The following is a 27,982-nucleotide window of genomic DNA, read 5'->3' on the forward strand; positions in this document are numbered from 1 at the left end:
ATGTTGGAGTTGGAGGAGAACGGGAGGGGTAAGTGACCCTGATGGGGGGAGACCGGAGGAGGAGGCAGGGGGCTGGGGGGGCTCCATGGGGGGCACATGCACTGACCCCCCCCAGTGCCCAGAACTAGGGGGGGGTTGATGGAGGGGTTGGGGAGCTGTGGGGCATGGGGGAGTGGAAGGGCAGGGTGGCATGGAGGAGGCAGGGGGGCCTCATGGGGCAGGGCATGGGGCCCTGGGAAGGGACTGGGATCTCCACGGGGGCGGGAGGGGGTAGGGGTCTCTGTGGGGGGAGGGGGCTCAGCGGGGGGGGGCCAGGGTCTCTGGGGTCACCACAGAGGGAGGGGGGCTCAGTGGGGGGCGCACCCTGACCCCTCTCCTCTCTCCCCCGCAGCGGTCGTCCCCCCCGACAGCCCGGGGTGGGGGGTGGAGGCCGGGGGACTGGGGACTGAGGCTGGCAGCCCCCCACCCACCCCCCGCCGGCGCTTGCCCCCCACCAAGCACAAGACTCAGGGCAGCCCCACGGTGCCGCGCTCCCCCCGGGCCCTCTTCTGCCTCCGGCTCAACCACCCCCTGCGCCGGGCCGCCATCAGCATCGTCGAGTGGAAGCATCTGCCCTGCCAGGGGGGCTGGGGGGCAGGGGAGGGGGGCAGAGGGGGGTGGGGGGAAGGGACTGTGCTAAAGGGGGGCCAGGGAAGAAAGGGGGGTATGTGGGGGGGCACTGGGGGAAGGGGCAGGGGCACCCCCGTTCAGCTCCTTAACCCGCCCCCCACCCCAGGCCCTTCGACATCCTCATCCTTATGACCATCTTCGCCAACTGCGTGGCCCTGGGGGTCTACATCCCCTTCCCCGAGGACGACTCCAACACCGCCAACCACGACTTGGTGAGCCCCCGCGAACCCCGGCGTCCGGCCCAGCAACCCCACTCCCCCGCAGAGCCGGGAGCGAACCCCGGCGTCCGGCCCAGCAACCCCGCTCCTCCCAGAGCTGGGAGAGAACCCCGGCGTCCGACCCAGCAACCCCGCTCCCCCCCAGAGCCAGGAGCGAACCCTGGCATCTGGCCCAGCAACCCCACTCCTCCCAGAGCTGGGAGAGAACCCAGGCGTCCGGGCTCCCAGCCCCATGGCAGACCCTGTGAGCCTCTTGGGCTGGCTCCCCTGGCCCGTCACCCAGACCCTGGGTTTAGCCTCATTAAGAACTCGGAGCTAATGACTGTCCTTAACGAGCTGCTGGGTCCCCGGGCAGAAGTCATGGAGGAGTGGGAAGGAATTAGCTGCGGGGGGGGGGGGGCGACACTCCTGGGTTCTCTCACCAGCCCTGGCAGGGGAGTGGGGTCTGGTGGTTGGGGGGGGGCTGGGAGCCAGGACGCCTGGGTTCTCTGTCTCTCTGTGCCCCGGGCCATGAGCTCTAAGCCGCTTACCCGGCGGGGGGGCCGGGGGGAGCTGTCGGCGCTAAGCCGGGACTATCTTGCACGTTCGCTCTTCCGCATGGGATTGTCCACCCGCTCCCCCCGCTGCTTGGGGCCTGCCCGGACGCCAGGGTTCCTTTCTTCCAGGGATGACCCCCCGCCCCCGCTCCCGGACACCTGGGTCTGTTTCCCAGCAGGAAGGGCCCCCGGGACACTTCGGTTCATTCTCTAGGATGCAGGGGGCCATTCGGGTGTCTGTGGCTCACGGGGGTGGGGGTTGGTGGTGCCCGGACACCTGGGTTCAATTCCCGTCTCCTCCCCCCGACAGGAGCAGGTGGAGTACGTCTTCCTCATCATCTTCACGGTGGAGACGTTCCTGAAGATCATTGCATACGGGCTGGTTCTGCACCCCAGTGCCTATATCCGCAACGGCTGGAACCTGCTGGACTTCGTCATCGTGGTGGTGGGGTGCGTCCCCCGCCGCCCCCCCGCACCCTGCTGGGTCACTGCCGCCCCCCACTGGGCTCCCCCAAAAGCCCCCAACACCCCGCCGGGCCCACCACCACCCTGCTGGGCCCTGGCTGGGACCCCCACCTCCGCCCCCTGCCCTGCTATGTCACCACCGCCCCACCGGGCTCTCCAATGCCCCGCCAGGACCCCACCAGGCCCCCCGCCACCCTGCTGGGCCCCCGCCACCCTACTGGGCTCCCCCTCCCCACAGGGACAGGGCTGGGTGAGGGCTGGTGCCCCCTAGAGGGAAAAGGCTCCATCCCCCCGGGTGCCCCCCTCACCTGCCCGCTCTCCCGCAGGTTGTTCAGCGTGATCTTGGAGCAAGCGTCCCACAAGCCTGGGGACGCCCACCACATGAGCGGCAAACCGGGGGGCTTCGACGTCAAAGCCCTGAGGGCCTTCCGCGTGCTCCGCCCCCTGCGCCTCGTCTCCGGCGTCCCCAGTAAGGACCAAGGGCCCGCCGGCACACGCCAGCCCTGGGGGCCAGGCACTGGGGGGGGTTGCTGTGTGCTGCATTGCGGGAGTTGTGTTGAGTTCTATGACGTCCCAGCACACTGCCTCACTGCACAGTGGTGCATTGCCCTGTGCACAATATGATGTTACACTGCACAGTTATACATTGTGTACTCTCATTGGATGGTAATGCAATGCACTCCACGCTGCAGGGTGTGACCCTGCACATCGGCGAGTCGCAGTGCGTGTTGTCTCACTGCGCAGTGGTGCAGTGCACTGAATCTTGCATGGTATGACACTGCACAACGGTGTATTTCACTGAGTGTAGTGTCATTGTGTAGTGATTCGTTGCCCTGCATGCTGTATGAGGTCACACTGCCCCAGGGCGCATTGCACTGCAAGCCATTTCTTTGCACCCTGCTCTATTGCACTGCAACCCATTTTGCTGCAGTGTTGCATTTCACTGTATTCTTATGAGGTCACACTGCGCCTTGGCGCATCACACTGCATGTGCTGTGAGATCACACTGCATGTTGGCACATCACACTGCATGCTGCCACACTGCGCCTTGGCGCATCACACTGCATGTGCTGTGAGGTCACACTGCACCATAGCGCACCACACTGCATGCTGCCACACTGCACCGTGGCGCATCGCACTACATGTGCTGTGAGATCACACTGCATGTTGGCACATCACACTGCATGCTGCCACACTGTGCCTTGGCGCATTACACTGCATGCGCTGTGAGATCACACTGCATGATGGCACATCACACTGCATGCTGCCACATCACACTGTGCCTTGGCGCATTACACTGCATGCGCTGTGAGGTCACACTGCACCATAGCGCACCATACTGCATGCTGCCACACTGCACTGTGGCATATCACACTGCATGCACTGTGAGGTCACACTGCACCTTGGCACATCACACTGCATGCGCTGCGCGGTCACACTGCGCCATGGCGCGTCGCACAGCATGCACTGTGAGGTCACACTGTACCATGGTGCATCACGCTGCATGCACTGTGAGGTCACACTGTGCCGTGGCGCATCACACTGCATGCGCTGTGAGGTCACACTGCACCATGGCGTGTCACACTGCGTGCACTTTGAGGTCACGCTGCACCATGGCACGTCGCACTGCGTGCGCTGCGCAATCACACTGCACCGTGGCGCATCACACTGCATGCTCTGCGAGGTCACACTGCGCCGTGGCACATCGCACTGCATGCACCGTGAGGTCACACTGCACCGTGGCGCGTCACACTGCATGCGCTGTGAGGTCACACTGTGCCGTGGCCCGTGGCACTGCATGCACTGTGAGGTCACACTGCACCACGGCGCGTCGCCCTGCATGCGCTGTGAGGTCACACTGCACCACGGCGCGTCGCCCTGCATGCGCTGTGAGGTCACACTGCACCATGGCGCGTCGCCCTGCATGCGCTGTGAGGTCACACTGCACCGTGGCGCATCACACTGCATGCGCTGTGAGGTCACACTGCACCGTGGCGCATCACACTGCATGCGCTGTGAGGTCACACTGCACCACGGCGCGTCACACTGCATGTGCTGTGAGGTCACACTGCACTGTGGCGCATCACACTGCATGCGCTGTGAGGTCACACTGCACCACGGCGCGTCACACTGCATGCGCTGTGAGGTCACACTGCACCACGGCGCGTCACACTGCATGCACTGTGAGGTCACACTGCACCACGGCGCGTCGCCCTGCATGCGCTGTGAGGTCACACTGCACCACGGCGCGTCGCCCTGCATGCGCTGTGAGGTCACACTGCACCACGGCGCGTCACACTGCATGCGCTGTGAGGTCACACTGCACCACGGCGCGTCACACTGCATGCGCTGTGAGGTCACACTGCACCGTGGCACGTGGCACTGCATGCGCTGCGAGGTCACACTGCACCATGGCGCGTCGCCCTGCATGCACTGTGAGGTCACACTGCACCACGGCGCGTCGCCCTGCATGCGCTGTGAGGTCACACTGCACCATGGCGCGTCGCCCTGCATGCGCTGTGAGGTCACACTGCACCGTGGCGCATCACACTGCATGTGCTGTGAGGTCACACTGCACCGTGGCGCGTCATACTGCATGTGCTGTGAGGTCACACTGCACCGTGGCGCGTCACACTGCATGCACTTTGAGGTCACGCTGCACCATGGCACGTCGCACTGCGTGCGCTGCGAGGTCACACTGCACCGTGGCGCGTCGCACTGCATGCGCTGTGAGGTCACACTGCACCGTGGCACGTCGCACTGCATGCTGTCACATTGCACGCCTCTGCGGCGCACTGCATGAGCCGCCCCCCGGCCTGACCCCCCCCCCGGCCTGACCCCTCCCCCGCAGGTCTGCACATTGTGCTCAACTCCATCATGAAGGCCATGGTGCCGCTGCTCCACATCGCGCTGCTCGTCCTCTTCGTCATCATCATCTACGCCATCATCGGCCTGGAGCTCTTCATCGGCCGCATGCACAAGACCTGCTTCATCGTCGGCTCAGGTACCCGCCCCGCCCGCAGCCCCCTCCCGCCTGCCCGGGGCCCCGCCTGACCCCTCCGTCCCTCCCCCAGACCTGGAGGCCGAGGAGGACCCCTCGCCCTGCGCCTTTTCGGGGCACGGCCGGGAGTGTCCCCTCAACAACACCGAGTGCCGGGGCCGCTGGGAGGGGCCCAACGGCGGGATCACCAACTTCGACAACTTCTTCTTCGCCATGCTCACCGTCTTCCAGTGCATCACCATGGAGGGCTGGACCGACGTGCTCTACTGGGTGAGCCCCCACCCTGGGGGACCCTCCAAACCCACAGGGATCCCCCTGCACCCCAACCACCCCCGCTCCTCAAACCCCTGGGGATCCCCCTGTCCCGGGGTCCCCGGGCGATGCTCTGACCTGCTCCCTACGAAGCCAGGCCAGACTCTGGGGGAGTCTCCTCTCGGGGAGCAGCCTGTCTGCAGGACACACAGCTCACCCGGCTCCACCTTCCTGGCTCTGACCCCGGAGCCTCCAGCCTCCCCTGCCCCACTGTGCGCTTCCCGCAGCGCGTCCCCCGAGGCGGGGTCCTAGGGGGGCCAGAGGGTCCTGCCCCCAACTCCGCAGTCAGACTTGACTCTCAGCCAGCCAGTAAAACAGAAGGTTTATTAGATGACAGGAACATGGTCTGACACAGAGCTTGTAGGTGCAGAGAACAGGACCCCTCAGCCAGGTCCATTCTGGGGGGCAGTGAGCCAGACAACCCCGTCTACCCTTCACTCCATGTCCCCAGCCAGCCCAAACTGACTCCCCCTCCAGCTCCTCCTCCTCTGAGCTTTGTCCCTTTCCTGGGCCAGGAGGTCACCGGATCCCTTTCTTCTCCAACCCTTTAGCTCTCACCTGGCAGGGGGAAGGGCCCAGGCCATCAGTGGCCAGGAGACAGAGTGTCGCCATTTATGGACCCTGGCCCTTTGCTCTGCAACAATTACACCCCCTGCCTTATCCCACCCCCTAGAGACTTACGAAATGCTTATTGGAAACTGAGGCACCCCTGCAGTATTCAGAGAAAACAAAGAACATTCCCACTTCATCACATCCCCTGACACCACACCCCCTCTGGCCCCTGTCCCCCCAACAGATGCAGGACGCTATGGGGCACGAGCTGCCCTGGGTTTACTTTGTCAGCCTGGTCATCTTTGGCTCCTTCTTCGTCCTCAACCTCGTGCTGGGGGTGCTGAGTGGGTAAGGCCGGGGCCTGGCCCAGTAAGGGGGGGACCTGGCTGGGTAAGGGGGGACCTGGCCAGGTAAGGAGGGGCCTAGCTGGGTAAGAGTGGGGCAGGCCGCGTAAGGGGATGTGCCCAGCTATGGGGAGGAGCTCAGGGAGTACATGGGGCCCTTGTGTGGGAGGTGGCTTGGAGAGGCTCTGGGGGCACGTGCAGAGGGGGAGGCATGTTCTAAGCGTGTCAGGGCATGTGCAGAGGGAAAGTGTGTTATAAGCTGTCACGGGGTCCCCGGGTGATGCTCTGACCTGCTCCCCACGAAGCCGGGCAGGACTCTGGGGGAGTCTCCTCTCAGGGAGCAGCCTGTCTGCAGGACACACAGCTCACCCGGCTTCCCCCTTCCTGGGTCTGACCCTGGAGCCTCCAGCCTCCTCTGCCCCTCCGGGCGCTTCCCACAGCGAGTCCGCCCAGGCGGGGTCCTGGGGGGGCCAGAGGGTCCTGCCCCCCAACTCCGCAGTCAGACGGGACTCTCAGCCCGCCGGGGAAACAGAAGGTTTATTAGACGACAGGAACATGGTCTAACACAGAGCTTGTAGGTGCAGAGAACAGGACCCCTCAGCTGGGTCCATTTTGGGGGGCAGTGAGCCAGACAACCCCGTCTGCCCTTCACTCCATGTCCCAGCCAGCCCCAAACTGAAACTCCCTCCAGCCCCCCCTGCTCTGGGCTTTGTCCCTGTCCCCGGCCAGGAGGTCACCGGATCCCTTTGTTCTCCAACCCTTTAGCTCTCACCTCGCAGGGGAGAAGGGCCCAGGCCATCAGTTGCCCGGAAACAGGGTGTCGGCCATTCTCTGTGTCCAGACCCCTGCACGTACCTGCCCTCTAGGGCTCTGCAACGATCATACCCCCTTACCCCACCACCTAGAGACTTAAGAACTGCCTAGGGGAAACTGAGGCACCCCCACACTATTCAGAGGAACCATTAAGAACAGCCCCACTTCGTCACATCAGCATGTTGGGGCATGTGCAGCGGGGAAGCGTGTTCTAAGCATGTCAGGCGTGTGGGGAGGGAGCGTGTTCTCCGTGCGTTGGGGTGTGTGTGGCTGGATTGTGTGTGCCTTTGGCATGTCAGTTGCATGGGCGGATCATAGACGTGCGGCAGGCCGTGCCGCCAGGCGCTGTGTGTCACTGGCATGTTGAGGCGTGTGGGTGGATCACACCGGCGAGGCGCAGCTCAAAGCAGGGGCAGCTGGATCCCGCATGTGCTTCCCGTGCGCGCCCGGCGTGTGCTTAGCGTGTTGCTGCGTGTGCCGGGGGGTTAACCCCTCGCTGCCTGCAGGGAGTTCTCCAAGGAGCGGGAGAAGGCCAAAGCGCGGGGCGACTTCCAGAAGCTGCGGGAGAAGCAGCAGATGGAGGAGGATCTCAGGGGCTACCTGGACTGGATTACACAGGCCGAGGACATCGACCCCGACGACGAGGAGGGGGACCCGGAGGACAAGCACTCCCGTGAGACCCCTGCCCTACGGCGCCCCTCACTCCCGACCTGCCGCCCCCCACAGGGCAGCCAGTGCCCCTCCGACCCGCTAGCCCAGGCCTGGGTGTCTGGGGCAGCAGATTCTGCACCCCGGCCGGGGGGGCAAGTTACCGCCAGCTGTGTCGGGGGCAGCTGCGGGCCGGGATTAGCAGGCAGAGAAATGAGGTTTCCCGGCCGGGAGATTAGTGGGCACCTGAGTAAATTACCAGCTGGGGAGGGGGTCGGGAGGATCCTGGCAGTGGGGGGGGCCGGCGGGGAAGAGATCGGGGAGGGGGTAGGAGCAGAGTCTGGTTTCTCTCAGCAGAGCAGGGCGGGGGCTGGGGACATTGCAGAGTTGTAATCTTCCCCCCAGCAGTGCCCCGGGAGGGCAATTAGCAGCTGTGTGGCACCAGGTGCCCTTCCCACGGGGCAGCCGGGGCGAGTCCCTGGCTCCAGCAGAGCTCCCCCGCCCCGGCTGCGCTGAGTTAATTGCTCGCTGGGGCCTCGTTAGTCAGGGACGCTGGGGTCAATTAGACACCCCCCCTCCCAGAGCCGGGGAGAGAACCCAGGTGTCCTGGTTCCCAGCCCTAACTGCTGGGGTCCCTCTTGCACAGCGTGGGGAGCTGTATCGGGGGGTTGGGTGGATCAGTCCCTGGGTCCTGCCACAGCCCATGACGCCGGGGGGGGGGGTCACATCCCTTCTTTGTCACAACACTCACGTCTGTGTGTCTTGTCTCTCGTTCCCCACCCCCACACGTCCTCCTGTCCATCCACCCATCCCCACACACCCCATCCCTCCATCTGTCTGTCCATCCCTCCATCCCTCCCCACACGCCCCATCCCTCCATCCGTCCACCCATCCCCACACGCCCCATCCATCCATCCATCCGTCCATCCGTTCATCCCCACACGCCCCATCCCTCCATCCCTCTGTCCATCCCTCCATCCCTCCCCACACGCCCCATCCCTCCATCCGTCCACCCATCCCCACACGCCCCATCCCTCCGTCCGTCCACCCATCCCCACACACCCCATCCCTCCATCTGTCTGTCCATCCCTCCATCCCTCCCCACACGCCCCATCCCTCCATCCGTCCACCCATCCCCACACGCCCCATCCCTCCGTCCGTCCACCCATCCCCACACACCCCATCCCTCCATCTGTCTGTCCATCCCTCCATCCCTCCCCACACGCCCCATCCCTCCGTCCGTCCACCCATCCCCACACACCCCATCCCTCCATCCGTCTGTCCATCCGTTCATCCCCACATGCCCCATCCCTCCATCCCTCTGTCCATCCCTCCACCCATCCCCACACGCCCCATCCCTCCATCCATCCACCCATCCCCACACGCCCCATCCCTCCATCCGTCCACCCATCCCCACACACCCCATCCCTCCGTCCGTCCACCCATCCCCACACGCCCCATCCCTCCATCCGTCCACCCATCCCCACACGCCCCATCCCTCCGTCCGTCCACCCATCCCCACACGCCCCATCCCTCCGTCCGTCCACCCATCCCCACACGCCCCATCCCTCCGTCCGTCTGTCTCTCCCTGAGGAAGGTGTGACCATGGAAGACCTGGCGGAGAAGAAGAAAGGCCGACTCCAGTGGCTCCGTCACTCAAGCCATTCCACCGACACCCACAGTAATGTGGTGCCTCCATCTCTGTCTGTCTGTCTGTGCCTGGGTGTCATCGCCGGGGTGGGCTTCACGTCTCCACCTGCCCCTCTGCCCCGGCTGCTCATTAATATCCTGTTCCCAGCCCCCCCCTGGGGTCTGCAGTGGAGCCAGGGCCGGATTCTGATCTCAGCTCCCCCGGGGTCAATCCGGAGTCACTCCTGATTGCAATGGGGGCAGGGCCGGATTCTGATCTCAGCTCCCCCGGCGTCAATCCGGAGTCACTCCTGATTGCAATGGGGGCAGGGCCGGATTCTGATCTCAGCTCCCCTGGGGTCAATCCGAAGTCACTCCTGATTGCAATGGAGCCAGGGCCGGATTCTGATCTCAGCTCCCCCGGGGTCAATCCAGAGTCACTCCTGATTGCAATGGGGGCAGGGCCGGATTCTGATCTCAGCTCCCCCGGGGTCAATCTGGAGTCACTCCTGATTGCAATGGGGGCAGGGCCGGATTCTGATCTCAGCTCCCCCAGGGTCAATCCGAAGTCACTCCTGATTGCAATGGAGCCAGGGCCGGATTCTGATCTCAGCTCCCCCGGGGTCAATCCGGAGTCACTCCTGATTGCAATGGGGGCAGGGCTGGATTCTGATCTCAGCTCCCCCAGGGTCAGTCCGAAGTCACTCCTGATTGCAATGGGGGCAGGGCCGGATTCTGATCTCAGCTCCCCCGGGGTCAATCCGGAGTCACTCCTGATTGCAATGGGGGCAGGGCTGGATTCTGATCTCAGCTCCCCCGGCGTCAATCCAGAGTCACTCCTGATTGCAATGGGGGCAGGGCCGGATTCTGATCTCAGCTCCCCCGGGGTCAATCCGGAGCCACTCCTGATTGCAATGGAGCCAGGGCCGGATTCTGATCTCAGCTCCCCTGGGGTCAATCCGGAGTCACTCCTGATTGCAATGGAGCCAGGGCCAGATTCTGATCTCAGCTCCCCCGGGGTCAATCCAGAATCACTCCTGATTGCAATGGGGGCAGGGCCGGATTCTGATCTCAGCTCCCCCGGCGTCAATCCGGAGTCACTCCTGATTGCAATGGAGCCAGGGCCAGATTCTGATCTCAGCTCCCCCAGGGTCAATCCAGAATCACTCCTGATTGCAATGGGGGCAGGGCCGGATTCTGATCTCAGCTCCCCTGGCGTCAATCCAGAGTCACTCCTGATTGCAATGGAGCCAGGGCCGGATTCTGATCTCAGCTCCCCTGGGGTCAATCCGGAGTCACTCCTGATTGCAATGGAGCCAGGGCCGGATTCTGATCTCAGCTCCCCCGGGGTCAATCCGGAGTCACTCCTGATTGCAATGGAGCCAGGGCCGGATTCTGATCTCAGCTTCCCTGGTGTCAGAGCGTGGGGAGTCCAGGCCCTGCACCCCTCTTCCTGGGATTCACTGAGACTCTCAGCCAGCCAGTAAAACAGAAGGTTTATCAGACAACAGGGACACAGTCCAAAACAGAGCTTGTGGGTACAACCAGGACCCCTCAGTCGAGTCCTTCTGGGGGAGCAGGGAGCTTAGACCCCAGCCCTGGGGTTCCCTGTGTTCCTCCACCCAGCCCCAAACTGAAATCAACCCCCCCCAGCCGGCTCCCTCCTGCAGCCTGTGTCCAGTTCCCGGGCAGAGGTGTCACCTCCCCCTCCCCCTCCAGGCTCAGGTGACAAGCTCTCAGGTCTCCCATTGAAACCCCCCTGCCACATTCACACTCCCCCCTCCCTGCTGCCTCACACCCGGGGTCAAACCAGAATCACCCCTGATTGCAACGGGGCCAGGGCCAGATTCTGATCTCAGGTCCCATGGGGTCAATCCAGAGTCACTCCTGATTGTAATGGGGGCAGGTCTGGATTCTGATCTCAAGCCCCCAGGTCAATCCAGAGCCACCCAGCCAGCCGAGGGGGCACTGAGGGGGGAGCTCACCCGTCCATCTCTCCCCCAGCCAGTCTCCCCGCGAGTGAAACGACTTCCGTCAACACCGAGAACGTGGGCGAAGAGGAGCATCACACCACCTGCTGCGACGTGTATCTGTGAGTGCTGGGTGGAGGGGCCCGTGCTGCGGGGGCCTGGGGGGCATAAACTGGCCCCAGGTCCCACCCCAGAGGTGGCTGCGTTTGACTTTTCGTTTCTTTTCTCTTCGCTTTCTCCAGAGGCAAAATCTCAAAGACAAAATTCTGGTGAGTGGGAGTGAAGGAGGGGGCGTCTCAGCCCCGCAGTGGGGGGTGTCTGTGGGGCCCAGCCCCACTGATCCCCTGCAGGGGGCGCTGTCCCGGCCCGTGGGGGGGGTCTCTATGGGCCCCTGCAGGGGGCGCTGTCCTGGCCCGTGGGGGGGGGTCTCTGTGGGCCCCTGCAGGGGGCGCTGTCCTGGCCCGTGGGGGGGGGTCTCTGTGGGCCCCTGCAGGGGGCGCTGTCCTGGCTCACGGGGGGGGTCTCTGTGGGCCCCTGCAGGGGGCGCTGTCCTGGCCCGTGGGGGGGGTCTCTGTGGGCCCCTGCAGGGGGCGCTGTCCTGGCTGGTGGGGGGGTGTCTGTGGGCCCCTGCAGGGGGCGCTGTCCTGGCTGGTGGGGGGTGTCTCTGTGGGCCCCTGCAGGGGGCGCTGTCCCGGCCCGGGGGGGGTGTCTGTGGGCCCCTGCAGGGGGCGCTGTCCCGGCCCGGGGAGGGTCTCTGTGGGCCCCTGCAGGGGGCGCTGTCCCGGCCCGGGGAGGGTCTCTGTGGGCCCCTGCAGGGGGCGCTGTCCCGGCCCGTGGGGGGGTCTCTGTGGGCCCCTGCAGGGGGCGCTGTCCCGGCCCGGGAGGGGGGGTCTCTGTGGGGCTCAGCCCCACTGACCCGCCCCCCGCTCTGATCCCCAGCCGCCGGTGCCGGCGCACGAACCGGCTGCTGCGGAAGAGATGCCGCCTGGCGGTGAAATCCGTCTCCTTCTACTGGACGGTCCTGATCCTCGTCTTCCTCAACACGCTGACCATCGCCTCCGAGCACTACAGCCAGCCCGACTGGCTGACCCAGATCCAGGGTGAGCCCAGGGCCGGGGGCCTGGGTCCCTCCCCCGCCCGGGGCGGGGCGCTGGGCACTGGTGGGGCAGAGTGCGGGGGGCTGGGAGCCAGGACTCCTGGGTTCTCTCCCGGCTCTGGGCAGGAGTTTATTGTAGCTGCAGCGGGTCGTAGCTATTCGCTTTCCCGAACAAACCTAAGGCCCCGTCCCGGTCCCAGACTAACCCGACCTCCAGTGTCCACAGCCCCAATCCCGATCTGTGATATTCCCGACCCAGTTTCCCCTGCCTGGGGTCCGCAGTAACCCAGCCGAGCTGCCCCTAAGGACGAGAAAGCCCAGTCCCAGTGGGGCCGGATCCCGGACAAAACTCTCGTCGCTCTTAACGCCAAACCCAGACAGGTCCCAGCCCCAATCTGTGCCAGACACCCCTAAACTGTGTCTGTGACCCCCAGGTGGTGAGCCCTCCGTCTGGTATCTCGCCAGGCCTCGGGGATCCTCCATTTCCCCCATCTCCCCGCCCGCCGACCCTAATCCCGACCGGTCTCCGAGAGATCCCCTCCTCCGTCAGCCGAGAGAATTCGTCTCTGCGTCTGCGCCCCCCAGCCGAATCCCTCCCAATCCCAAGCATCGGGCCCAGGAAATCCTAAACGCTTTGTTCCCATGCGACCGTCTCTGCCCTCGATCGTCCTGGCCTCCCTCCACCCTAATCCCCTCCTCATTCATCCAGCCCTGCAGCCTCCTAATCTCCTGGCCCATAGAATCCCACTTCCACGTAGTCCCGGGCCCCCCGGGAGATAATCTCTGTGCGAGATCTTCCAAATCCCCTGTCTAGGTAGCCCTTGTCCCCCTACTGTATAATCCTGAGTGCAGGTATTCCCAATCCCGGGCCTAATCATAATCCCTCCCTGTGGGAACCTCTGGGATTACCCAAATCCCGCTCCTCTATAATCCCGGGCTCTGTGTCCAATAGCCCCTGTCCTAGAGAACATGCCCAATGTCCCCTGGCGAGAGTCCCCCCAGATTCCCGAATCCCGCTCGTCAGTAATCCCGGCTCCGTGTCGAATAGCCCCTGGCCCAGAGAACATGCCCAGTCTCCCCAGTGTGACCCCCCGCAGATTACCTGACTCCCGCCTCTGGGTAGTCCCAGCTCCGTGTCGAATAGCCCCTGTCCTAGAGAACAGACCCAATGTCCCTGGCGAGACCCCCCCAGATTACCTGAATCCCACTCCTGGGTAATCCCGGCTCCGTGTTGAATAGCCCCTGTCCTAGAGAACATGCCCAATGTCCCGCGGCGAGAGCCCCCCCAGATTACCCGAATCCTGCTCCTGGGTAATCCCGGCTCCATGTTGAATAGCCCTTGTCCTAGAGAACAGACCCAATGTCCCCGGCGAGAGCCCCCGAGATTACCCAAATCCCACTCGTCAGTAATCCCGGCTCCGTGTCGAATAGCCCCTGGGCCAGAGAACATGCCCAGTCTCCCCGGTGTGACCCCCCCAGATTACCCGACTCCCGCTCCTGGGTAATCCCGGCTCCGTGTCGAATAGAGAACACGCCCGGATCCCTGTAATCGCCCCCCCAGCTTGCGCTAATCCTCGACCCTGCTAACCCGGCAAGCCCGGGTCGAGTCACTGCCCCGTGCCGGCCCCTCCCGCCCCCGCACGTCTGCCCCCGGGTGACGCCCCGTCTCCCCCAGCCTACGCCAACAAGGGGCTGCTGTCGCTCTTCACGCTGGAGATGCTGCTGAAGCTGTACAGCCTGGGCCTGCCGGCCTATTTCGCCAGCTTCTTCAACCGCTTCGACTGCTTCGTGGTGTGCGGGGGCATCCTGGAGACCCTCCTGGTGGAGCTGCGGGTCATGGAGCCGCTCGGCATCTCCGTGCTCCGCTGCGTCCGCTTGCTGCGCATCTTCAAAGTCACCAGGTCCGGGGGGCGGGGGGCCGGGCGGGGGGCTCCGGGGGACCTGGCGTGGGGCTGGGTGTTGGGCGCCGGGCGTGGGGCTGGGCACTGGGTATTGATCCTCACCGCCCACCCCCCAGGCGCTGGGGGGTTACCTGGGGGCAGAGATTGGGCATGGGGGGCAGGGTGTGGGGCTGGGTCGGGTGTTGATGTGCCAGGTTGGCCCCCCACCTGAGGTCCTGCAGTCCGACTGAGCCCCCCCGGCCTCCCAGCCTGGGCTCCCTCCCCCTGCCCTGCTGTGCCAGGCCCAGTGCACACAGGGACACGCGCAGCTGCAAAAATCAGCTCTGGGTGGGAAGACTCAGCTCAGGGACCCCAGCCCCCCCTCTAGTGCACACCCAGAACTGTCATCTCACACCGCAGAGAGACCTGCACAGCGCAAGCTCCTGAAATCCGCCCCCTCCCTCAATGCGGAGGAAGATCTGCACAGCTTCCCCCCCTACAGGCACGGGGCGTCGCGTGGGGCTGGGCTGGGCATGGGGCTGGGCCGGGCGTGGGGAGGGGGCCGTGTTTGGGCTCTGGGTCGCCCCGTCTCACCCCTCTTCCCTCCCACAGGCACTGGGCGTCCCTGAGTAACCTGGTGGCCTCGCTGCTGAACTCCATGAAATCCATCGCGTCCCTGCTGCTGCTGCTCTTCCTCTTCATCATCATCTTCGCCCTGCTGGGCATGCAGCTCTTCGGGGGCAAGTTCAACTTCGACGAGACCCAGACCAAACGCAGCACGTTCGACACCTTCCCCCAGGCCCTGCTCACCGTCTTCCAGGTACCCCCCGGGCCCCCCTGGGGCCCCCCACGTTCGACACCTTCCCCCAGGCCCTGCTCACCGTCCTCCAGGTACCCCCCGGGCCCCCCCAGGGCCCCCCACATTCGACACCTTCCCCCAGGCCCTGCTCACCATCTTCCAGGTACCCCCCGGGTCCCCCCGGAGCCCTCCACGTTCGACACCTTCCCCCAGGCCCTGCTCACCGTCTTCCAGGTACCCCCCGGGTCCCCCCGGAGCCCCCCAAGTTCGACACCTTCCCCCAGGCCCTGCTCACCGTGTACCAGGTACCCCCCAGGCCCCCCGGGGCCCCCCACGTTCGACACCTTCCCCCAGGCCCTGCTCACCATCTTCCAGGTACCCCCCCCCGGGACCCCCTGTCCCGGGGTCCCCGGGCGATGCTCTGACCTGCTCCCCACGAAGCCGGGCCGGACTCTGGGGAAGTCTCCTCTCGGGGAGCAGCCTGTCTGCAGGACACACAGCTCCCCCGGCTTCCCCCTTCCTGGGTCTGACCCCGGAGCCTCCAGCCTCCTCTGCCCCCAGAGGGTCCTGCCCCCCAACTCCGCAGTCAGACGGGACTCTCAGCCAGCCAGTAAAACAGAAGGTTTATTAGACGACAGGAGCAGGGTCTAACACAGAGCTTGTAGGTGCCGAGAACAGGACCCCTCAGCCAGGTCCATTTTGGGGGGCAGTGAGCCAGACACCACGTCTGCCCTTCACTCCATGTCCCCAGCCAGCCCCAAACTGAAACTCTCTCCAGCCCCCCCCTCCCCTGGGCTTTGTTCCTTTCCCGGGCCAGGAGGTCACCGGATCCCTTTGTTCTCCAACCCTTTAGCTCTCACCTTGCAGGGGGGAAGGGCCAGGCCATCAGTGGCCAGGAAACAGGGTGTCGGCCATTCTCTGTGTCCAGACCCCTGCACGTACCTGCCCTCTAGGGCTCTGCAATGACCACACCCCCCCATCCCACCCCCTAGAGACTTAAGAACTGCCTAGGGGAAACTGAGGCACCCCCACACTATTTAGAGGAAACATTAAGAACTGTCCCACTTCGTCACATCCCCCATGTTTGACACCTTCCCCCAGGCCCTGCTCACCGTGTTCCAGGTACCCCCCGGGACCCCCCCAGCTGCCCTGGGACCCCCACTTTAGACACCTTCCCCCAAACCCTGCTCACTGACTTCCAGGTCCCCCCCCATCCCCCAGAAACCCCTGGGATCCCCCGCTCCCCGCCAGGGGCACGCGCCAGCCCCCTGCCCCCCACTGACCGCTGCCCGGCCCCCCAGATCCTGACGGGCGAGGACTGGAACGCGGTGATGTACGATGGGATCATGGCCTACGGGGGTCCCTACTTCCCCGGCATGCTGGTCTGTGTCTACTTCATCATCCTCTTCATTTGCGGCAACTGTACCCGCTTGGCCGGGGGGCCGGGGGGCTACAGGGGGCTGGGGCAATGGCTGTGGGGGGGAGGGGAGAGTTGACAGGCAGCTGGGGAGTCGTGGGGCAGATCTCGAGCAGGGGCGTGGAGTAGGGGGGCAGCAGGGGTGGATCAGAAGCTGGTGGCAGGAGGGTGGGGGGCCCTGGAGCCAGGCAGTGGCGTGGGGGGGGGGTGGCTGACATGGGGGGGTGAGTGGATTTGGGGTGGGGCTGAGACAGGGGTTCCCCTGCACCCCCATTTTCCTGAGCCCCCCCAGATATCCTGCTGAACGTCTTCCTGGCCATTGCTGTGGACAATTTGGCCGATGGGGACAACATCAACTCGTCCACGGAGGAGAGCAAAAAGTGAGGCACCCGGATGCCTGGGTTCTCTCCCCGGCTCTGGGAGGGGAGGGGATCTGGTGGGTTAGAGCGGGGACAGCCAGCCCGGATGCCTGGGTTCTCTCTGGGAGGGGAGGGGATCTGGTGGGTTAGAGCGGGGACGGGCCAGCCCGGATGCCTGGGTTCTCTCTGGGAGGGGAGGGGATCTGGTGGGTTAGAGCGGGGACGGGCCAGCCCGGATGCCTGGGTTCTCTCTGGGAGGGGAGGGGATCTGGTGGGTTAGAGCGGGGACGGGGCTGCCCGGATGCCTGGGTTCTCTCCCTATCTCTGCTCTGAGCCCCCCTGTTCCCCGCAGGGGGAAGCTGGCGGATGAAGCCCCGGGCAGCGGCAGCCAGGATGGCAGCGTGAAGGTAAGAAGTGCCCCCCTCAGCGTGGGGCAGCCCAGTCCCCCCCATATCCCCTCCTCACAGCCCCTTCTCTGTCCTTACTCGGGGCCCCCTCTCTTCCACCCCCTGTCCCCCCACTGACCATAGTCTGGGGTCCCGGCGGGGTCACACCCTGTCCCTCAATAACAACAACCCCTCTCCCCCACGGCCTCGTTAAGCGCACAGCATGCGGGGGAAACTGAGGCATGCCCGGCGCAGCGTGTTCAGAAAACCCGCCACTTGGTCCCGCCCCCAGCTGGCTTCCTGCAGATGGTCGGCCCCCGGGGTCGTTCGGTGCAAGGTGGCAAACAGCCGTTGTCGGCTGGGCTCCTCCGTGGCATGGGGGGCTGGGCCCCAGACAGCTGGGGGTGGGTCATGCTTGGGTCTCTGCAAAGAGCAAACACCCTCCCCCCCACCGCTGGTTAACCAGGCAGCGCACCGGGGAAACTGAGGCACGCACAATACTCCTCCAAAACTTTATGAATAATTCTCTCTTGGTCTCAATGGGATTTGGCCTAGATGCCGGGGTTCACGCCAGGGGCAGGGGAGCTGAAATCCCCTGGTGGGGGTCTGGCTACCCCCCAGCACAGGACTCAGCCCCTCCAGCAGGGGGTGCAGGGACACACACAGACCTGGGCTCCTGCTGCTCTGTCCCCAGGTGCCGTGCATGGAGGAAGAGAAGGAGGAGGATGAAGAAGGGAGCGAAGAAGGAGGTAGGAAGGGTGGGTCTGACTCTCCCAGCTGGGGGGTGCTGGGGGGGGCAGGGGGCTGGGCAGGCAGTGCTCTCCCCTGGCAGTCAGGGCTGGGTAGTGGGGGGCGCCGTGGGGCAGGCGGGGGGCTGGGCAGGGAGCGCTCTCCTCTCGGGCACTGGCACCTTGGAGATCTGTGGCTGCCAGATGTGACCCTACTGTATTTTTTAATCCTATCATGATGAATAGGAACCCGGACTCCTGGGTTCTCTCCCCGGCTCTGGGCGGGGAGCAGGGTCTAGTGGTTAGAGCATGGGGGGTGCTGGTCGCCAGGACTCCTGGGTTCTCTGCCTGGCTCTGGGAGGGGAGTGGGGTCTGGTGGGTTACAGCAGGGGCGGGGGCCGGGAGCCAGGACGCCTGGGTTCTCTGCTCGGGGAGGGGCTGGCTGAGCCCGGCGGGGCCCTGTCGCTGTCATCCCCCCACCGTCCGTCTGCCCCGCAGGGGAGGAGGCCGAGGAGGGCGACCAGGAGAGCTTGGCCGAGTCCCACCTGGACAAGCTGGAGGAGGCGCCGACGGAGAAAGTCCTGCCCATCCCGGCCGGCAGCGCCTTCTTCATCCTCAGCAGCACCAACCCGTGAGCGCCGCGAGGGGCGGGGCCTGGTTCCTCCAGGGGGCGGGGCCTGGGGCAGGGGCCTGTCCCCTCGGGGGGGCGCCGGCTCCCACCCAGCCCCAGGGCAGGGGCTGGCTGGCAGGGGGGTGGGTGTCACAGGGTCCCCGGGTGATGCTCTGACCTGCTCCCCACGAAGCCGGGCAGGACTCTGGGGGAGTCTCCTCTCGGGGAGCAGCCTGTCTGCAGGACACACAGCTCCCCCGGCTTCCCCCTTCCTGGCTCTGACCCCGGAGCCTTCAGCCTCCTCTGCCCCTCCCTGTGCTTCCCACAACGAGTCCGCTCAGGCGGGGTCCTGGGGGGGCCAGAGGGTCCTGCCCCCCAACTCCGCAGCCAGACGGGACTCTCAGCCCGCCGGGGAAACAGAAGGTTTATTAGACGACAGGAACAGGGTCTAACACAGAGCTTGTAGGTGCAGAGAACAGGACCCCTCAGCAGGGTCAATTTTGGGGGGCAGGGAGCCAGACAACCACCTCTGCACTTCACTCCATGTCCCAGCCAGCCCCAAACTGAAACTCTCTCCAGCCCCCCCTCCCCTGGGCTTTGTTCCTTTCCCGGGCCAGGAGGGCACCGGATCCCTTTGTTCTCCAACCCTTTAGCTCTCACCTGGCAGGGGGAAGGGCCAGGCCATCAGTGGCCAGGAGACAGAGTGTCTCCATTTATGGACCCTGGCCCTTTGCTCTGCAACAATTACACCCCCTGCCTTATCCCACCCCCTAGAGCCTTATGAAATGCCTAGGGGAAACTGAGGCACCCACACAGTATTCAGAGAGAACATCTCGGGTGGGTCTGGCTCTGACCCGATCTCTCCCCTGCCCCAGGCTCCGGGTGGGGTGTCACGCCGTGATCCATCACCACATCTTCACCAACCTCATCCTCGTTTTCATCATCCTCAGCAGCATCTCGCTGGCCGCCGAGGACCCTATCCGGGCCCACTCCTTCCGCAACATCGTGAGACCCCTGCCCGCCCGTCCGGGGGGGAGGGTAATGGGGGAGGGAGGAGGAGGAGGAGTGGGGACATGGGGGCTGGATGGGGGAGGGGCACAGGAGGGGGGAAGGGTCTGGGTGGAGAGGGATGGGAGGGAAGCATGGGGGGGTGAGGAAGGGGGCTGGATGGGGCAGGGGCCTGGCCAGGGTGGACGAGGAGGGGCCCAGGGGAGGTGGGGAGGGCGCTGGGGTGGGGCAGACGGGCAGGACAGGGCAGGGGGGCAGGAGGGGCCATTGAGGCAGGGCAGGGAGGGCTGCCCCACATTGGCCGTTGACTCTCCCCCATGGCCTTGTCTCCCCACCCCATCCCTGCTCAGATTCTGGGGTACTTCGACTATGCCTTCACCTCCATCTTCACCGTGGAGATCCTGCTCAAGGTACTGCTGGGGCGGGGCCGGGTGCCAGGACTCCTGGGTTCTCTCCCGGCTCAGGGAGGGGAACGGGGCCCAGGGGTCAGCACAGGCCCGGATTGACCCTCTTCCCCCCGTCCCCCCAGATGACAGCCTACGGCGCCTTCCTCCACAAAGGCTCCTTCTGCAGGAACTGGTTCAACCTGCTGGATCTGCTGGTTGTGAGCGTCTCCCTCATCTCCTTCGGGATCCAGTGAGTGGGGCGGGGAAGGGTGGCTCCCAGTGAGCGGGGAATAGGAGTGCAGGGGTGAACAATGCTGTATGGGGCTGGAGGGATGAAGGGAAGGGGGGAAGCCAGACCCAGGAAATGGTTCGGGCGCGGGAAGGATTGGTGGGGATAGTGGGATACGCTGGCATAGAAAGGATTGGTGGATGAGGTGAGATACGCTGGGGGCAGGAAGGATTGGTGGATGAGGTGGGATAGACTGGGCGAAGGAAGGATTGGTGGACGAGGTGGGATACGCCGGGGGTGGGAAGGATTCTTGGACGCGGTGGGATGCTTCGGGGGTGGGAAGGATTGGTGGGCGCTGTGGGATATGCTGGGCGCGGGGAGGATTGGTGGATGAGGTGGGATACGCCGGGGGCCGGAAGGATTGGTGGATGAGTGGGATAGACTGGGCGAAGGAAGGATTGGCGGACGGGGTGGGATACGCCGGGGGTGGGAAGGATTGGTGGGCGCTGTGGGATATGCTGGGCGCGGGGAGGATTGGTGGATGAGGTGGGATATGCCGGGAGTAGGAAGGATTGGTGGATGAGGTGGGATAGACTGGGCGAAGGAAGGATTGGCGGACGGGGTGGGATACGCCGGGGGTGGGAAGGATTGGTGGGCGCTGTGGGATATGCTGGGCGCGGGGAGGATTGGTGGATGAGGTGGGATATGCCGGGAGTAGGAAGGATTGGTGGATGAGGTGGGATAGACTGGGCGAAGGAAGGATTGGCGGACGGGGTGGGATACGCCGGGGGTGGGAAGGATTGGTGGGCGCTGTGGGATATGCTGGGCGCGGGGAGGATTGGTGGATGAGGTGGGATATGCCGGGAGTAGGAAGGATTGGTGGATGAGGTGGGATAGACTGGGCGAAGGAAGGATTGGCGGACGGGGTGGGATACGCCGGGGGTGGGAAGGATTGGTGGGCGCTGTGGGATATGCTGGGCGCGGGGAGGATTGGTGGATGAGGTGGGATATGCCGGGAGTAGGAAGGATTGGTGGATGAGGTGGGATAGACTGGGCGAAGGAAGGATTGGCGGACGGGGTGGGATACGCCGGGGGTGGGAAGGATTGGTGGGCGCTGTGGGATATGCTGGGCGCGGGGAGGATTGGTGGATGAGGTGGGATATGCCGGGAGTAGGAAGGGTTGGTGGAAGTGGTGGGTTACGCCGGGCGTGGGAAGGAAGCGGTGGGATATGCTGGGACTTGTGATGGATGGGGGCAGGCGGTGCCGGGCAGGGAAGTTGGGGAACTTCCTGCAATGTCTCTGACCCCCACTCCCCCTGCTACACCCCCCCCAGCTCCAGCGCCATCTCCGTGGTGAAGATTTTGCGGGTGCTGCGTGTGCTGCGGCCTCTCCGAGCCATCAACCGGGCCAAGGGGCTGAAGGTATGTGGGGGGGGGGTGTTCAGATGGCTGGGAGGGGGTGCAGGGCCGGAGGGTTGGGGGGGTAGTGCTCGGGGGGGGCAGAGCCTGAGAGGGGGTACAGGGCTAGGGAGCTGGGGGGGGCAGTGCTCGGGGGGAGTTGAGTGCAGGGGCTGGGAGGGGGTGCAGGGCCGGGGGGCTGGGGGGGCAGCGCTCGGGGGGAGTTGAGTGCAGGGGCTGGGAGGGGGTACAGGGCCGGAGGGCTGGGGGGGCAGCGCTCGGGGGGAGTTGAGTGCAGGGGCTGGGAGGGGGTACAGGGCCGGAGGGCTGGGGGGGGGCAGCGCTCGGGGGGAGTTGAGTGCAGGGGCTGGGAGGGGGTACAGGGCCGGAGGGCTGGGGGGGGCAGTGCTCGGGGGGAGTTGAGTGCAGGGGCTGGGAGGGGGTGCAGGGCCGGGGGTGCTGTGCTGGGGGCACCAAGGGGCCTGTGTGTCCGAGGGGGGCTGTGGGGGTTGCTGTGTGTCTGGGGGTCTCACCCCCCCGCCCCCCCAGCACGTGGTCCAGTGCGTCTTCGTGGCCATTCGCACCATCGGCAACATCATGATCGTGACCACGCTGCTGCAGTTCATGTTCGCCTGCATCGGGGTGCAGCTCTTCAAGGTGAGCCCCCACGGGCCCCTCCCAGCCCCCAGTGCCCCGCCCCCCGCAGGGCCCCCCAACCCCCAGGGCCCTGCTCCCCGCGGGCCTCCCAGCCCAGCACCCAGGGGGGCAGGCAGGGATGGGAGGAGGTGAGGGAGCAGGGGGTCGGGGGTTACTTGGGGCTGGGGGTGCAGGGCAGGCGGGGGGGAGGCAGGGAGCGGGAGGAGGTGGGGGGAACAAGGGGCGGGGGGTTCCGTGGGGCTGGTGGGGGCGGAGGAGGTGGGGGAACAGAGGGGGGTTCCGTGGGGCTGGTGGGGGCGGGAGGAGGTGGGGGAGCAGAGGGGGGTTCCATGGGGCTGGTGGGGGCGGGAGGAGGTGGGGGAGCAGAGGGGGGTTACGTGGGGCTGGTGGGGGCGGGAGGGAGGTGGGGGAGCAGAGGGGGGTTACGTGGGGCTGGTGGGGGCGGAGGAGGTGGGGGAGCAGAGGGGGGTTCCGTGGGGCTGGTGGGGGCGGGAGGAGGTGGGGGAGCAGAGGGGGGTTCCGTGGGGCTGGTGGGGGCGGGAGGAGGTGGGGGAGCAGAGGGGGTTCCGTGGGGCTGGCGGGGGCGGGAGGAGGTGGGGGAGCAGAGGAGGGTTACGTGGGGCTGGTGGGGGCGGGAGGAGGTGGGGGAGCAGAGGGGGGTTCCGTGGGCTGGCGGGGGCGGAGGAGGTGGGGGAACAGAGGGGGGTTCCGTGGGGCTGGCGGGGGCGGAGGAGGTGGGGGAGCAGAGGGGGGTTCCGTGGGGCTGGCGGGGGCGGGAGGAGGTGGGGGAGCAGAGGAGGGTTCCGTGGGGCCGGTGGGGGCGGGAGGAGGTGGGGGAGCAGAGGAGGGTTCCGTGGGGCCGGCGGGGGCGGGAGGAGGTGCAGGAGCAGAGGGGGGTTCCGTGGGGCCGGCGGGGGCGGGAGGAGGTGGGGGAGCAGAGGGGGGTTCCGTGGGGCCGGCGGGGGCGGGAGGAGGTGGGGGAGCAGAGGGGGGTTCCGTGGGGCCGGTGGGGGCGGGAGGAGGTGGGGGAGCAGAGGAGGGTTCCGTGGGGCTGGTGGGGGCGGGAGGAGGTGCGGGAACAGAGGGGGGTTCCGTGGGGCGGTGGGGGCGGGAGGAGGTGGGGGAGCAGAGGAGGGTTCCGTGGGGCTGGTGGGGGCGGAGGAGGTGGGGGAGCAGAGGGGGGTTCCGTGGGGCTGGTGGGGCGGGAGGAGGTGGGGGAGCAGAGGGGGGTTCCGTGGGGCTGGTGGGGGCGGGAGGAGGTGGGGGAGCAGAGGGGGGGTTACGTGGGGCCGGTGGGGGCGGGAGGAGGTGGGGGAGCAGAGGAGGGTTCCGTGGGGCTGGTGGGGGCGGAGGAGGTGGGGGAGCAGAGGGGGGTTCCGTGGGGCCGGCGGGGGCGGGAGGAGGTGGGGGAGCAGAGGGGGGTTCCGTGGGGCCGGTGGGGGCGGGAGGAGGTGGGGGAGCAGAGGAGGGTTCCGTGGGGCTGGTGGGGGCGGAGGAGGTGGGGGAGCAGAGGGGGGTTCCGTGGGGCTGGTGGGGGCGGGAGGAGGTGGGGGAGCAGAGGGGGGTTCCGTGGGGCCGGTGGGGGCGGGAGGAGGTGGGGGAGCAGAGGAGGGTTCCGTGGGGCTGGTGGGGGCGGAGGAGGTGGGGGAGCAGAGGGGGGTTCCGTGGGGCTGGTGGGGGCGGGAGGAGGTGGGGGAGCAGAGGAGGGTTCCGTGGGGCTGGTGGGGGCGGGAGGAGGTGGGGGAGCAGAGGGGGGTTATGTGGGGCTGGTGGGGGCGGGAGGAGGTGGGGGAGCAGAGGGGGGGTTACGTGGGGTGTGGGGCTCGCGGCGGCGGGGGGTCTGAACCCAGCCCCATGGCTCTCCCTAGGGCAAATTCTACAGCTGCACGGACGAGGCCAAGCACACGCCGGAGGAATGCAAGTATGTCCCCCCCCGGCTCCTTCTGCCCCCCAGGGACCCCTGCCAGGGACCCCCGCCCACCTGTCTCCCCCCACCAGCCGCCTCCGGGGTCAGGGGGTCGTGGGTAGGGACTGGGAACAGGGGCTGGGATGGGGTCGGGGGGCTGGGCCGGGGGTCAGAGTTTGGGGTCTGAGATTAGGGGCCGGGGGTTGGGCTGTTGGCACTAGTTGGGCCAGGCCGGGGGGGCTCAGGCCGTCGTGGGGTGCTGGGGCTCTGGTTGTCGGGGTGACCAGGCCGGGGTGGCGGGGCTCAGGCTGTCAGGAGGCGGGGGGGGGGTTCAGGCTGTCGTGGGGTGCTGGGGCTCTGGTTGTTGGGGGGACCAGGCTGGGGGGCGGGGCTCAGGCCATTGGGGGCTGCTGGGTCTCTGGTTGTTGGGGGGACCAGGCTGGGGGTTGGCGCGTCAGGGTCCCCCCCCCACCTGACCCCTGACCCCCCCCAGGGGCACGTTCATTGTGTACAAGGACGGGGACGTGGGGCACCCCATGGTGCGCGAGCGGCTCTGGCACAACAGCGACTTCAACTTTGACAATGTCCTGTCCGGCATGATGGCCCTGTTCACCGTCTCCACCTTCGAGGGCTGGCCCAGGTGCGCCCAGGGGCCGGGGAGATGGGGGGCTGGGGGGAGATCGGAGACCGGCGGCTGGGGATCGGGGTAGATGGGGGGCTGGGGGGAGATCGGAGACCGGCGGCTGGGGATCGGGGTAGATGGGGGGCTGGGGGGAGATTGGAGACCGGCGGCTGGGGATCGGGGGTAGATGGGGGGCTGGGGGGAGATCGGAGACCGGCGGCTGGGGATCGGAGTAGATGGGGGGCTGGGGGGAGATTGGAGACCGGCGGCTGGGGATCGGGGTAGATGGGGGGCTGGGGGGAGATCGGAGACCGGCGGCTGGGGATCGGAGTAGATGGGGGGCTGGGGGGAGATTGGAGACCGGCGGCTGGAGATCGGGGTAGATGGGGGGCTGGGGGGAGATTGGGAGACCGGCGGCTGGGGATCGGAGTAGATGGGGGGGCTGGGGGGAGATTGGAGACCGGCGGCTGGGGATCGGGGTAGATGGGGGGCTGGGGGGAGATTGGAGACCGGCGGCTGGGGATCGGGGTAGATGGGGGGCTGGGGGGAGATCGGAGACCGGCGGCTGGGGATCGGGGTAGATGGGGGGCTGGGGGGAGATTGGAGACCGGCGGCTGGGATCGGGGTAGATGGGGGGCTGGGGGGAGATCGGAGACCGGCGGCTGGGGATCGGAGTAGATGGGGGGCTGGGGGGAGATTGGAGACCGGCGGCTGGGGATCGGGGTAGATGGGGGGCTGGGGGGAGATCGGAGACCGGCAGCTGGGGATCGGGGTAGATGGGGGGCTGGGGGAAGTTCGGAGACTGGCGGCTGGGGATCGGGGTAGATGGGGGGCTGGGGGGAGATCGGAGACCGGCGGCTGGGGATCGGAGTAGATGGGGGGCTGGGGGGAGATTGGAGACCGGCGGCTGGGGATCGGAGTAGATGGGGGGCTGGGGGGAGATCGGAGACCGGCGGCTGGGGATTGGAGTAGATGGGGGGCTGGGGGGAGATTGGAGACCGGCGGCTGGGGATCGGGGTAGATGGGGGCTGGGGGGAGATCGGAGACCGGCGGCTGGGGATCGGAGTAGATGGGGGGCTGGGGGGAGATTGGAGACCGGCGGCTGGGGATCGGAGTAGATGGGGGGCTGGGGGGAGATCGGAGACCGGCGGCTGGGGATCGGGAGTAGATGGGGGCTGGGGGGAGATTGGAGACCGGCGGCTGGGGATCGGGGTAGATGGGGGCTGGGGGGAGATCGGAGACCGGCGGCTGGGGATCGGAGTAGATGGGGGGCTGGGGGGAGATCGGAGACCGGCGGCTGGGGATCGGAGTAGATGGGGGGCTGGGGGGGAGATCGGAGACTGGCGGCTGGGGATCGGGGTAGATGGGGGGCTGGGGGGAGATCGGAGACCGGCGGCTGGGGATCGGAGTAGATGGGGGCTGGGGGGAGATTGGAGACCGGCGGCTGGGGATCGGAGTAGATGGGGGGCTGGGGGGAGATCGGAGACCGGCGGCTGGGGATTGGGAGTAGATGGGGGGCTGGGGGGAGATTGGAGACCGGCGGCTGGGGATCGGGGTAGATGGGGGGCTGGGGGGAGATCGGAGACCGGTGGCTGGGGATCGGAGTAGATGGGGGGCTGGGGGGAGATTGGAGACCGGCGGCTGGGGATCGGGGTAGATGGGGGGCTGGGGGGAGATCGGAGACCGGCGGCTGGGGATCGGAGTAGATGGGGGGCTGGGGGGAGATCGGAGACTGGCGGCTGGGGATCGGGGTAGATGGGGGGCTGGGGGGAGATTGGAGACCGGCGGCTGGAGATCGGGGTAGATGGGGGGCTGGGGGGAGATTGGAGACCGGCGGGCTGGGGATCGGAGTAGATGGGGGGCTGGGGGGAGATTGGAGACCGGCGGCTGGGGATCGGGGAGATGGGGGGCTGGGGGGAGATCGGAGACCGGCGGCTGGGGATCGGGGTAGATGGGGGGCTGGGGGGAGATTGGAGACTGGGCGGCTGGGGATCGGGGTAGATGGGGGGCTGGGGAAAGTGAGAGGGAGCTGGCAGGTCCCGGGGAGCTGGAGAGTGGGGAGATGGGGGGCACGGAGAGTGGGGAGAAATGGGGGGCCTGGGAGCACGGGGGGAGGGGGTGGAAGGGAATCAGGGGCTGGAGGCCTGGGGGAGCTGGAGGGTGCAGAGATGGGGGGCATGGGGAGTGGGAGGAGGCTGGAAGGGGATCGGGGCTGGGGGCCCAGGGACTGGTGGGAGCTGGGGGGGCTCCTGGGGTCCCCATCTCACCCCCCGCCCCCAGCCTGCTGTACAAGGCGATCGACGCCAACGGGGAGAACCAGGGCCCCATCTACAACTACCGGGTGGAGATCTCGGTCTTCTTCATCGTCTACATCATCATCATCGCCTTCTTCATGATGAACATCTTCGTGGGCTTCGTCATCATCACCTTCCGCGCCCAGGGCGAGCAGGAGTACCGCAACTGCGAGCTGGACAAGAACCAGGTACCGCCCCCCGGCCTGCCCCCCGGCCTGCCCCACAGCCTGCCCACAGCCTTCCCCACCTCCCAGCCGGCCCCCAGCTTCCCCCAGCCCCCATCGCCTTCCGCGCCCAGGGCGAGCAGGAGTACCGCAACTGCGAGCTGGACAAGAACCAGGTACCGCCCCCGGCCTGCCCCCCGGCCTGCCCCACGGCTGCCCCCAGCCTGCCCCACCTCCCCAGCCGGCCCCCCAGCTTCCCCCAGCCCCCATCGCCTTCCGCGCCCAGGGCGAGCAGGAGTACCGCAACTGCGAGCTGGACAAGAACCAGGTACCGCCCCCGGCCTGCCCCCCGGCCTGCCCCACGGCCTGCCCCCCAGCCTGCCCCACCTCCCCAGCCGGCCCCCCAGCTTCCCCCAGCCCCCATCGCCTTCCGCGCCCAGGGCGAGCAGGAGTACCGCAACTGCGAGCTGGACAAGAACCAGGTACCCGCCCCCGGCCTGCCCCCACGGCCTGCCCCACGGCCTGCCCCCCAGCCTGCCCCACCTCCCCAGCCGGCCCCCCAGCTTCCCCAGCCCCCATCGCCTTCCGCGCCCAGGGCGAGCAGGAGTACCGCAACTGCGAGCTGGACAAGAACCAGGTACCGCCCCCGGCCTGCCCCACGGCCTGCCCCACGGCCTGCCCCCCAGCCTGCCCCACCTCCCCAGCCGGCCCCCCAGCTTCCCCCAGCCCCCATCGCCTTCCGCGCCCAGGGCGAGCAGGAGTACCGCAACTGCGAGCTGGACAAGAACCAGGTACCGCCCCCCGGCCTGCCCCCCGGCCTGCCCCACGGCCTGCCCCCCAGCCTGCCCCCACCCTCCCCAGCCGGCCCCCCAGCTTCCCCCAGCCC

The 27,982-nt window shown here is 66.8% G+C and overlaps 1 protein-coding gene across 1 annotated transcript; it reads left to right on the forward strand.

Moving 5' to 3' along the window:
• On the forward strand, nt 1-27,887 carry CACNA1F (calcium voltage-gated channel subunit alpha1 F; the record flags this gene model as incomplete). The annotated part of the gene is made up of 33 exons (XM_074941617.1): nt 1-28; nt 392-605; nt 776-881; nt 1,734-1,873; nt 2,215-2,357; nt 4,740-4,892; nt 4,963-5,159; nt 5,998-6,101; nt 7,417-7,583; nt 9,156-9,239; nt 11,192-11,279; nt 11,400-11,426; nt 12,097-12,257; nt 13,929-14,154; nt 14,746-14,953; nt 16,234-16,354; nt 16,642-16,729; nt 17,061-17,115; nt 17,789-17,852; nt 18,321-18,453; nt 19,308-19,437; nt 19,791-19,850; nt 19,970-20,076; nt 21,390-21,477; nt 22,003-22,110; nt 23,979-24,031; nt 24,510-24,656; nt 26,919-27,120; nt 27,231-27,272; nt 27,383-27,424; nt 27,537-27,578; nt 27,692-27,733; nt 27,846-27,887. Coding segments are annotated over exons 1-33 (3,612 nt in total), but the record flags the coding sequence as incomplete, so codon positions are not given.
• Nucleotides 27,888-27,982: the final 95 nt, after the last annotated feature.

This window comes from Natator depressus, unplaced genomic scaffold (assembly GCF_965152275.1).
Source record: "Natator depressus isolate rNatDep1 unplaced genomic scaffold, rNatDep2.hap1 scaffold_103, whole genome shotgun sequence".
Classification (NCBI taxonomy): domain Eukaryota; kingdom Metazoa; phylum Chordata; order Testudines; family Cheloniidae; genus Natator; species Natator depressus.